Raw genomic sequence first — 12,697 nt, 5'->3', positions numbered from 1 at the left:
CGCGTTTCCCAGAGGAAAGATGAAGTCTTTTAAAAATGGATGCAGACTGATCAGGCGAGCTCAGATGGGCTGAGACGGAGGAAAGTGTCTGATGAATGGTACCACGAAGAAATAAATGATGTTAGGAGTGGATGAGGACTGGAGTCGAGGAGAAACCAGCAGATAAAGCAACAGATGAACACAGAGATACTTTAGTGGGTGATTAAAGGAAAATGGTGTTTTGCCCCACATAGCAAAATTGGTATGGCCTGGATCTGGCCCACACAATGTGCTTACACATGGCCCACATACCGCAAAGAATGACGGCCCTTTGGTGGCCCAGATCTGGCCCACACATGGGTCAGCACAAGGCCCTGTGTTGGCCCAGAACAGTTTCAGCTCTGGCCCCAGATGTCAGCTTGATATGTACCTTAATCAAGCCATGTAATAACAAAATGCGCCGGGACATAATAATGCAGAAGTAACATGACGAAACTCAGACACTGATTCTTATACAGCACTTTTCTTCTCTCCCGGGTTACAACATGCCACATTCACACACTTTCTCTAAGCTGAGTGCTCTAACTACATTCATACACATTCTCACTCTTGACATGCAGACTGGAGCAGTCAGGGATTGAACTAGAGATGGACCGATCCGATATTACGTATCGGTATCGGCCCGATACTGACCTAAATTACTGGATCGGATATCGGAGAAAAATAAAAAATGTAATCCGATCCATTAAATATCACGAAAGCACCTCACAAAACTTGCAACACGCCGTAACTCACCTCAGAACGTTAGCAGTCGGAGCAGTATGCATCACGTGATAGAGCGGCTGTGGCATGCGGGACCTGTCGGTGGTCTGGATAGCATTTGGAGCTTCGCTAGCAACCTGGCATTTCATCTCCGACAAAGTTATCCCCGAGAGAAGTAAAGCAAGTGTGTAAGTCCATCTCTGAATGTAAAGCATTCCTGCGTTAAGCTTAACAAGCGATATATGGAGCGACTGCCTCTTCTTGCTGCTACTTCAATCATGAAACTGCTTGATGATCAGCTGATCGGCTTTTCTGTCGCGAGTCCGTCTCTGTTGTTTGTTTTTGGCCCACTTTGCACCAGAAAGAGGAAACCAGCGGCTGAACAACAGCAGCACGTTTAAGCTTGATCAGCTGTTGTTAGAATGTATTTAATCTTACTTTCTACTCGAGGATCTTTTTCTACGTAGCTGACGTAACTGTGCAGGGGCGGATCTAGCAAAGTTTAGCCAGGGGGGCCGATAGGGCATTAACAGGGAAAAGGGGGCACAAAGACATACTTTTCTTTATTCTCATTTAAAATGTCGAGCTTTTAATAAATAATTATCTGACACCCAAAGTTTTAATTTGATGTAAAAGGAATAGAAGTCCATTACTGTATATAGTAACTATTAAGTCTACGGTAATATATATACCCTAGTAAGCTATAGTACATTTTCCTTTGGGAAGGTACCATCTGTGCAGTCTGCAATTTTGTTGAAGAAAGATGTTGAATCTATTTAATATTTCTTGAAAAATAATTGATTTCTGTGCATTTTTTTTCACACTGCATCAAATTAAGGTTGATTACGTCGATTAAGCATCATGAGGTGGAGCGTGAGGGGTGGTTCCTTATTTTTTATTTATTTATTTTTGTTGTTGCTGGGAGTTGGAACCCTATTAGTTAGGTTGCTTAATATTTATGCTAAGTACTCTTTAAAATACCAGAATAGGGAGGATGGTGTAGGTTTAAGTTTATTAGATTGATCAGTATTGCTGAACTATGAAATATTTTTTTTTGCATACAGGTATAACAGAATAGCTTTAGTGTAGTTGTTGTTTTAAACTTGAGTATGAACTTATACAAAATGCAGCAAGATATTTTAAAAAACAGTTTTGTTGATTAAAAAACACTATATCGGATTCATATCGGTATCGGCAGATATCCAAATTTATGATATCGGTATCGGACATAAAAAAGTGGTATCGTGCCATCTCTAGATTGAACCACTAACCTTCTGATCAGCAGGTGACCCGCTCTACCTCCTGCGCTACAGCCACCCAGTGGTAACAATGAGTAAACTAGGTTTTCGATAAAGTGTGCACTCACAAACCTGCAAAACCTGCATTTGAAACGTTGGCTACCACAGCAGTATAGTATTGCAACATGGCATTGAGGTCTACTAACTGAAATAGGAAAATAGGAACATAAACAGTGCCATCATTGCCAGACCTGGCCCACATCTGGTTGACATAGACTCTGCCATGACACCAGTCAGCCAGCAGTGCCGGCTTGACACCAGATCTGGGCCAGACCAGCTTGCTATGTGGGGCAGTGAATGTTGAGCTGTCTACGTGATGAGACTGCTGGGTCCATATTTCGGTTACATCCTGGTGCTATGGGGAGATCAAGAACCCAAAAACAAGTTCAAACTTAGGATTTTGGATGTTTTCCTGTTAAACTTGAGTCAAACCCTCAAGTCTGTAACTTTCTATCAAACACGTCGCCAAGGGAAACGGCACCTTTCACCTTCGGGGTGGAAAAGCACCGTGCCGGGATGGTTGCTGCCAGCGATGCAGCGGCACGCAGACAGAAGTGATGCTGGAAAATCCTCCTAACAAAACCAAAGCAGATATTTGAAACGACAGATTCGCTTCAGATGAAGCTGCAGAAGTGAGAAATCATGACATCAGGTAATTAAACGCTCAGCTTCCTGCCAACTTCACGCTGAGTCATTTATATTGATTAAGAACCTCATCAAGCCCACCCAAAAATACGTTTCCCTCGCCGTGTGCTGTGGAACGCCTTCGTCACCCCTTTAGCTAATTAGCGTGTTCCTGCTAACGGGGAGCTGTTTGTGAACTCTTGCTACTTCTGAACGTTTACGTGCTGTTAGACTCAGATTTAAACAGTATTTCTTACATTTGTTCCTTATTCTGATCCACATCACTTGTTACCATGGCAACAGCTAATCTTCCTGAAGTAAAGAAAATAGAAAACATTAAAGAAGCAATACATCAAAATGAAAACAAGTAGCTCCTTCAACAACAATCGTTAAAGATGATAAAAAACTAAAATATTACGACTGGTTCGATTCCTGAAACGAGCCGGCTGCTTTCTCCCTCCTCACCCGACCTCCCCCCCACTCTGTCCGAGCCTCTGCTGGCGCTCCCTGCTCCAAAACCCACACTGACAGGAAGTGAATTTAAAGTTCATGTAAATACCAACGTTGTGTAAAAATAAGCTATACTTTGTCACGGTGAGAGATTTAGGTCCGATTCAGGTTTCATGAGTAACTTGTTTCTCCGTGGGACTGTGGCGCCCCCATAAATTCAGACAGAAGGAGGCGGGAGCGATGAGAGACACTGTGGGGGGCGCTCTCCACAATCACTCAATCCAAAACCCTCACACATGCAGAACAGCACCGAGGCCACGCCTGGGTCCATATGAAGGTGGAGCTGCTGCACGTGGAGCACGATCGCATCTCCTCTGTGTGCACAAACACACACAGACACGAGAGCAGACCCATGAAACACACACTCACTGCACATCGGAGACAAAAGGCAGTTTTAGAAAGAGTGTGTGTGTGTTAGCTGCCCTGCACTGTGGTTGAATAAAGTTCTGCAGCCAGGACTCTGACATGTCTAATAATTGATGTGTGTGTGCGTGTCACATGCCATGATAGATGAAAGATGAAAGTTGCCTCCTGCTGTGGCTGCTAGCAGGGTGCAGAGCGAGTGTTTGTTAAACTGGCTGTAAGATGTGCGTGAGGTAGAAACGAATGAGCTGAGCTCGTTTAGTTCCTCACAGCATCCGTTTGTTTGAGTTTATGTCTCAGCCTCACGGTCGGGCCGCGCAGCAGGAAAGTTCATCCCTGAAGTCGGGCTAATTGGAGCAAACGTCCACTCTGAACCCGCAGAAACGGTCGAGGACTGGGAGCTTCTGAAGTTTGTTTGTGTGAAAAGCAGAAAAGCAGTAATCTGAGGTGCGTCTCAGATGCAGCTCCACCAAAATCATTGTGGCTGTGGACAACAAGGTTCAGCCAGTCTGCCACTGAGTGGAGTCAAGTTGGCAGTTATATGCAATCTGTTTGTGATAATACACAATTAACTGTAATAAATGTGCAAAAAATGGATTTTTCTTCTCAGCAAAAGCAGAAATTCACTTTAAATTCCTCCACGGTGACGTAGCTGCTGCAGGACGGTCAGCTGGGAACAAGCTGCTGCAAAGAGCACTGCAGCGGAGCTGCTCGTCTGTGCAGACTGCAGCGTGTCGGCGACCCGTCTGAGTTTATTCATTCAACTCTACACAGCAAAACATTCAGTGCAAACACAGATGTTATCTGGATATTTCTGCTCCTGCTTTCCCTCTTTCCCTCCCTCATATCCTGGTTAAAGTGTTCATGATAGCGTTAGAAGATCACAATACCAGATCTTCATTGCATGGTTATCATATGATATGTCATATGTTGCCCTTAGTCACAATCATCCTTCATTTATTTGATTTATTTAACTTTATGAATTCACACTGGTTCCCAGTAAGACCTGCAGTCATAGTTACAGTGAGGAGGCACCTGTGAAGTTTATCTAACGCAGCTCAGATGCTACAATACAAACAGGAAGCAACAAACGACGAGGAAGCTGTGATTACACTGATGTTTACATATCAGTTAATGTTATTATTGGTACAACATGTGCACCAGTACATGCACCAGTACATGCACCAGTAGCTCACACTCTTCTAAAGATCCCCTTTAAGCATTTCTTTCTTGGTCCTGTATGAAGTCATCTAGTCTCTGATCTCACACACAGATGCCGTAATAACAGGGATTATTAACAGTTCATACTGAAGCAACAGTTCTTACCACGTCCATGATCTGCAGCAGGCTGAAGCTGAAGTGGACGGTCAGGCTGTGGGAGTCATTGCTGACCGGCCGCTCTAACGGGTTGTAGTTCTTCATCAGCTCCTTGTAGAGACGCCGCTGGTACACGCCCTGCAGAGAGCCTGGAGGGAAACAGGAACGACTGTCGTCAGCACGCATGACCGCTCCAACAGTTTAACTGAGGTGGAGCCGGTTAAACCACTGACGCTAACACAGGCTTTCTCTCCCAGTTTACAGCTGAGAACCACTAAAGTATTCTGTGGAGCTGCCCAGACTCTCCACCATCCCCATCCTGCCAGTCCAGAGTTTCCTCCTGGACTCAGAGGTTGCTTTGACTACATCGCTCACTCTGTTCCAGGTTTTTGTAAAATATAAAAATGAGTTTGATGATCTGAGACATGAAAGTCTGACAAATATGTGAGAAATGTGAGAAAACTTTCCCAGCACTACATTTGTTCTGTTCATTATCTGTTTTGTACGACTGAAGTGCTGTAACGCTGGGAGTGTTGGCAGGTCGTTAGCGGTGCCTCTTGATTGGCCGATGCAACTGAGCGGCTGCTTGAAGTGTGCAGAGCTCTGAATCTGCCATCGGGTGAGATCTGTGACCCACGTCTGGTCTGACAAACATCGATTTCACCGCATTTCTCTTCCTTTTGTCACCTTTCATCTGAGGCAGCCCAGAGTCGCTCAGAGACCGGGGGTCTTGAAGGCTTCGAGGAGACGGATTACATCAGCCTTGGTGGAGATGAAAGCTCATCCGGATGACTGACAGGTGCTCGGTGAGACCTTGGCCGAGCGTGGGGGGAGGGGCTGACTGTCAGGAAATGAGCTCCAGATAACAGAAATATTTTCTGTTCCTTTGTCTGCGTTTCGTGCTCTGACTGCTCAACTAAAAAACCCAAACGCTGGTAGAAGTCAACAAATGAAGGGATCTGAATTTCTGAATGAATGTAAGTGAAAATGAAATTATTTTATTTACTGTCAACATGAAGAAGTGCAGAGCTGTGACTGTTACAGTGATGCTGCAGCTTCTGCAGTCAAACGTTTTACTTTTACCTGGACTTCTGATCCTCGGGTGTATTATAAGTTTTAGTCTGTAGTCCAGTCTGTTACTTCAGTCCTGCATTTGAAGCTGTTTCTGTGGGTCAGTCTGCAGGTTTCTATTAATAGAACTGTTGTTTCTATTTCCCCCGCGCTTTCACGCCTGCTCTATCTTCTAATATAATTTCTCTTCATGGTTTATATTCTCATCTTGTTGTTTGAGTCTTTTGTTCTCGGTTGTAGTTACTGTTACCAACGCTGTGTTTTTGTCTGTGATGTCTCCTGTGTCACGTTAATCTTGTTTATCCTCATTCAGTTGTGTCTTACTTCCTGTTTTACTTTGATAGCGGCTGTTATCAATGCCTCATGTGAAGTTAAACGTTCCCCGTGTCTCTTTATGTTGTCTCCACCTGACCCGTGGAGGCACGGACCCTGCAGCTCTGATGGAAAGGTGTCAGGATGCACAGAGCGTCCTGACGGATCCGTTTGTCCAGAACGTGATTCTGGGGAATCTGGAGGCCAAGTCAACACCTCAAGCTGGTTGTTGTGCTCCTCAAACCATTCTGGAAACATTCCTGCTTCCAGTGCATTATCCTGCTGAAAGAGACCACAGCCATCAGGGAGCACTGTTTCCATCGCCCAAAGCATCACGCTGCTGCTTCCTCTGGCTCACCGTCTTCCCATAATGCATCCCATTGTCGAGTGTTCCCCAGAAAAGCGGCGCACACGCATCCATCCAGCCTTGGTGATGTAAAAAACGTGATTTGGACCAGGCCACCTTCTTCCATTGTTCTGTGCTTTAGTTCTGATGGTCAGCACGCCCACCCTGACTGGTCTGCAGCCCCATATGCATTAAACTGGTGCTCTGTGCATCCTGACACCTTTCCATCAGAACCACCTGACATGGACAGTTTGAGCTACAGCAGCTCGTTTGTTGGACTCGTGCAGACTGGAGACAAATCTGCAGTTTTCTACATGTTCTGACCCAAACTGTCACACTGACCCATTTCTCCTGCTTCTCCCATCATTTTACAGGTTCTTGTTTCCTGACATGTCCCACCCACTAACAGGTGCCAGGATGCAGATCGGTGTCATTCACTCCACCCGTCAGCGTGTTAAGGCTGATCGGTGTATCGCTCTCTGATTTTGCATTCCCAGCCTCGCTCTTCGTGTCTTGAGCTTTTGTACGTTCTCCTCATTAACCTGCATTAAACGCTCACTTTGAGCTCGATTCCTGCTGCCCGAGTCAGCGACACAGCTAACTCTGACACTCATAAACATGTGAAACACAAATATGGAGTCTACCCAGTCACGTGACTGATGCAATGTTGTGTAGGAGAGCTGATGTGAGTGAAGCTGATATGTAAATGTGTCAGACTGCTCCAATAAAAGCCTTTCATGCTGTTCCAGCGGTGGCACCCCAACCCTGCACGCTGCATGTACCAAACCAGTTCTTTTCCTTTGTTTTTTGGCATATTTCTCCTGTTCCAGGTGTGCATGTTCATATCAAACATGACCAAAGCTTCAGATGATGAGCTCAGTGTCTGCACAGTGAGCCAAAAGCTGCAGACTGCTGTAAAAACACCGTTTTTTCACCCTTTTATCTGAAGTATGTTGTGATTGGGGATTTCCTTAAGTGCTCTGATGTAAGGCAGGCGTCCTCCATCAGTCTGCTCGGGGTACTGGAGGGTGGGGCACGTGTTGAGAGACAGGGGTGGTTTTCAGAAATCTGCATATAACAGCTGACCTGCAGCATGTGTAAATGCAGAATGCGTGAAGAGTCGGTGCATTCAGGAAGCTAATGCTGCTGCGCCACATGCATTCATTAAAGACAAAGGACGGAATCTGAGTCTCAGCCAACCGTTGAACAACAAACAGAGATTCTGCAAAATCCCAGATTATGATATAGGAAGCGAGTCTGTGGAGGAGATGGAAGGAGTACTGAGCAGCTCATGAATAGAAAATGAGAGTGAGAGGACGGGTGGAGGAGTAATAATGATGAAGAGAGGGCAGCTATGACGAGTGGGACGGTGGTGACATACATGTGGAGGTGTGGAGATGTCCAGGAGAGGGGGCGGTGGACTTTAACCAGACTGTTAACGATGATTTTGGAGAGTTGGAGGATGATGAGGAAAGCAGGTGCATGATTACGTGTGTGGTAGGAGAGACAGGTGGGTTGAAGGTGGGAGTACATCAGGGATCTGCTCTGAGCTCCTTCCTGTTTGCAGCGCTGACAGATGAGGTCGAGAAAGAGGAACAGGTGGAGGAGAGCCTGGAGAGGTGGAGGTATGCTGGGGAGAGAAGAGGAATGAAAGTCCGTAAAAGGAAAACGGACCATGTGTGAATGAGAGGTGGAGCGGTGCAACACAGAGATAGTGTCGCTGCAGGAGTTTAATGCCTGGAGTCAACCATCCAGATAGAGATGAAGAAGTGAGTGCAGGCAGGGTGGAGCGGGTGGAGATGAGTGTCAGGGCTGATTTGTAACAGAAGGAGAGCAGCAGAAGAGAAAGGGGAGGTTTCAGGATGGTGGTGAGAGCTGCTGTGATGAGTGGAGATCAGATTTAAAGGGAGAAGCTGCTCAGTGACTCCGCGTGCTGTGAAATAAACACTGTAAAAACACCACCCACTCTGAGTGTGGTGGTGTCTGAGTCAAACCGAACACTTCTGTGAAGACGTGAAGCTTCTGGGCTCTTTGTGTGTTTCGCACTGATCTCAGAGCTGTGACTGCCTGCACGATAACCCTCGAACCTTCAAACGTCTTTAAGAGAAGGTGGGAGACACGGTTCAACAGTGAGGCGCCGCAAGGACGCCCCACAGACGCTCACTAACGGGAACGAAAGATGTTTTATTAGCTTTAAAAAATGCTTATTCTTCTTAGGAAACGACCAAGAAAACATGATTTAATTGGCTGAGTTATTTGAACAGCTGTGAAAGGTCAACATTTCCTTTGGGGAAATAACATTTCAAAAGATTTAAAGCGGCAGCTGCTGAAGAAGACGTCTTTAAACCTTAAACTGAACCTCAGAGCTGATTTCACAGCGTAAATACCAGAATCAGCACAGAGACGTGAAGTAGTTCAAAACGTCTTTTTCTAAGAAGACATTTATGACCCCGGTTTTATGCAAACGAGCTCCTCCAGCAGCGAATAATCTGAAGCCTGAAACCTGCAGCAGGCTGAAGACGTCCACAGACGGTGTGAACAGACGATGTTCATAATAAAGATCTGTGATAATATGCAGGCTAATAGAGAAACTGTAAACCTGAAAGAGTTCATACAAACAATCCAGATATGAACTGGTGACTTTTTTAATCTCTTCTACGAGATTACATTAAAAATAATCCCACAGAAAAAATACGTTGACAGATAAGTGAACACTGCTACCAGTTTAATCTGACATGAATCATGAAAACCTGATAACACGGCCCCGTTTAATCTCCACTGGACCAGTCAAACATCTGCCTAATAACCAGAGATGGGCAGTAACGCGTTACTGTAATCCGATTACTTTTTTCAAGTAACGAGTAAAGTAAGGGATTACTATTGCAAAAATGGTAATTAGATTACCGTTACTTTCCCGTAGGAACGCTGCGTTACTGCGTTACTAAAACCGTGATTTTTTGCGAGAATGTCTCACGACAGTGACGTAAGCGAGTGCGCCGTTGGTGACAACAGCTGTGTGCAGATCAACAATGGATCACATATCGATTGTGGGAGAGAGTATGAGCGTGCAGCGTTTAAAGCGTGGAAGTACTGACCTTACTTTGAGTTTGATTCCATAAAAAGTGACAAAAACATTAGTGTCCGCTGTGCGTGGGAAGAAAACTTCTTTTTACAGCGAAAAAACCCCTAAACTTCCAACAAGCACCGAGTAGCTACGACGTAATGGGAAACTCACAGAGAAACTCGCGGATTCTTCCACTGACCGCGGCACACCTGCACCAGGGTAAACCTCCGCCTACCCCACTCCTGCTTTACAGGTGAAAATAGAGCAACAGGACCGCTGAGTCTTTGACTTTATTTATTTTCTGCTGTGTTTTACTTGCATCTATTTGAAAGACTGAGTGTAAACACAAAAATATTTTATTTTATGAGCTGGAATGTGCAGAAAATAGGTTTAAATGTTAAACTAATTTCTTCCAGTCAGAGAATGTTGCAGATAATTAAATGTTTGCTTGATGCATAAAGTTAAAAGATTAAAACTAATAAAACAAGTTTTAAAAAGAGACTTTTCCATCTGATTACATTTTGTATGATGGATTATGCAGAAAAAGTAGAATTGGGCTGAAAGATCTATCGCTTTATCACCTATTCAGGGTGTAAATCGTGTTTTTAAAAAGTAACTAAGTAACTAAGTAACTAAATAATTAATTACTTTTGAAAATAAGTAATCAGTAAAGTAAGGGGATTATTTTTTGAGGAAGTAATCAGTAATTAGTTACTGATTACTTTTTTCAAGTAACTTGCCCAACACTGCTAATAACCCAGTAAAAAAACAAAACATCCTTACTCTGAGTGCATAAAAGTTTAACTGCACATTTAATCCTTGAGATGTCTGATAAGAAAAAAGATTGCAGCGACACTCGAGACGGGGGCGGGGTTTAACAACAGGCGAGTCGTTTATTAGGCTGGGGGAAGGTACAAACAAAGACTACTAAAGCTAAACTGAACTGGAACGAAACTGGGAGAAAATAGATACTAAACGGGACAAAGAACATGAAAAAGACCTGAACACAGGAAACACGTACGCTGGGAAACAAACACAACAGAAGACCCGACAACGACTGACAGAAAACTCCCACACTAAATCCACAGAGAGGAGACGAGGGGAGCAGAAACACAGCCGACTCAAATGAATGTGACTAAACACAACCCACAAGCATCGCAGAAAATCTACTGTTTCTTCTTGAGTGAACCCAGGAAAACTCTGCTGCACTGTACTGTGACACGTGGCTGAGCGTGGATGGTGTCAGGAAGAGGAGCATAAATCTGATGAAGATACAGTGAGAGGTCCAGCTTTGCGCCCTTCTCCTGTGAAATGTTCCCAAAGACTCGCGGTGGCCCAGACTGGACCCTTTGACGGCCTGGTTCTGGCCCGTGGGTTGCATGTTTGACACACCCACACGTGGAAATGTTAATGCACAGATGCAAAATTCTTCTTCTTCCTTTTTCCTCCCTTACACCTGGACTGCACGAGGATCACCTCCCACTGATTCTCCCTCAGCAAACAGCAGGACGCCGCACGCACAGAATCAAACTTCTTATTTAATCTGCAGATTAAAGTTCTGTTTTTGATTCACTCCAAAGACATAAAATGTGACAGAAGCAAAATCTGATCACAGCATTTGTTGTTAAACGTTTATTCTAATCAAATCAACTTCTTATTCACTTTCTGTTTGAAAAACGCATCTTTGAAATGTCTGCATGTGCATCAAGATGCAGTTTAAAGCTGGAGAGCTGGTTTTAGTCCACAGGTTACAATTCTTAATCCAGATAAGTGTCCTCACAGCCATAGACGACCTGTGTGTGTGTGTGTGTGTGTGTGTGTGTGTGTGTGTGTGTGTGTGTGTGTGTGTGTGCGCGCGTGCGTGCCTACCGTGGATGAAGCTGCACAGCGTCAGGATGAGCGGGGTGAAGACGCGAGCGTCCATCATCAGCAGCGAGTCTCAGAGAAGCTGAGCGGAGTTCCTCCTGAACCGACGGCAAACACGGAGAGAACGAGAATCAACAGAGGGTTCGCTCTGAGAGGAGACGGGGTTGCTCCTCCCCCCAAAAAGCATCCAAAGGATTAGATTCAGCAGCCGGAGACACCGAGGAGAGAGAGAGAGGTCTGTGAGTGTGTGTGTGCACATGTGAGGACAGAAACGTAGAAACAGTCATAAAACTGAGCTTTACAGAACAACACACCTTCATCCACTGCTGGATGTTTACCAGTTTGTAGTGGTTTTTTTCTTTTTGTTATCTGGGATCTGTATGATGTCATCGATTGGAGATACAGTTGTAGTCAGAAGTTTCCATCCCCTCATCTCAGGCATGCATGCTGGTAATGTTGGGCTTTTAATCATGTCTTTGCACTGTTGTTTTCCCAGGGTGGATGCAGGCTCAGATATATTTTATTCTACTGTATATAGTATTTTATTCTATTCTGTACAGTTGTGTACTGTATTTATTCTTATTATATTCTAATTTTTGCCTCATAACTTTTGCACTGTCCACTTCCTGCTGTGACAAAACAAATTTCCCACGTGTGGGACTAATAAAGGTTATCTTATCTTATCGTTCATATTTGTAGAAATGTCTCTGAGCAGGCTGCGCCTCGAGCACAGTGTTGTCGCAGCTATGAACATGAACTCAGGCTGATATCTGACTGCTCCTCTTGGCAAAACTGGTGGACTTGATTTAAATTGCTTGGTTTCCTGGGATGGACCACATTCAAAGACACTCTGAAGCTGCGTCGTCCACACCAAAACCAGTTCTGATGTGTGTTTGGACTTTTGTCCACACAAAAGCATCACACAGCTTCATCTACACTCACTCAAATCTTTTAATAACAATTCATTCGTGCGACAGCACTCGTTGGATTGACCGGCACTCCGAACAAAGTCCACCCAACTCAGTGAAGGAGAAGTGCAGATTTACACAACTACAGGTTCTTCTGATGTCGCGTCCCTTTGCCGAGGTCTGGAAGAAGTCCAGCCCTGTCACTGTGAAATGAGAGGAAAGCAGTTATGATGTTCAGGAACCAACCAGGATCAAGCTCGCCATGAACAGGAAACTG

General features: G+C 44.7%; 1 protein-coding gene and 1 long non-coding RNA gene across 2 annotated transcripts in view; one reads left to right on the top strand and one right to left on the bottom strand.

The window, feature by feature from the left end:
- Positions 1 to 11,722, bottom strand: part of LOC113025044 (neuronal acetylcholine receptor subunit alpha-7) — a 52,997-nt gene extending 41,275 nt beyond the window's left edge. The window contains exons 1-2 of the mRNA XM_026172417.2: positions 11,516 to 11,722; positions 4,863 to 5,002 (exon numbers count right to left, since the gene is read on the bottom strand). Of these exons, the coding sequence (XP_026028202.2) occupies positions 4,863 to 5,002; positions 11,516 to 11,573 (198 nt within the window). The 5' untranslated portion in view covers positions 11,574 to 11,722. The remainder of the gene's footprint in view (positions 1 to 4,862; positions 5,003 to 11,515) is intronic.
- On the top strand, positions 5,557 to 7,371 carry LOC145429635 (uncharacterized). Its single transcript, XR_013909898.1, has 2 exons — positions 5,557 to 5,830; positions 6,957 to 7,371. It is a non-coding gene; the product is annotated as an uncharacterized LOC145429635 (long non-coding RNA).
- Positions 11,723 to 12,697: the final 975 nt, after the last annotated feature.

The sequence above is a fragment of the Astatotilapia calliptera genome, chromosome 7 (assembly GCF_964374335.1).
Source record: "Astatotilapia calliptera chromosome 7, fAstCal68.1, whole genome shotgun sequence".
NCBI lineage: Eukaryota > Metazoa > Chordata > Actinopteri > Cichliformes > Cichlidae > Astatotilapia > Astatotilapia calliptera.
The sequence above is the reverse complement of the archived record's forward strand: the minus strand, read 5'-3'. Positions and strand labels throughout refer to the sequence as shown.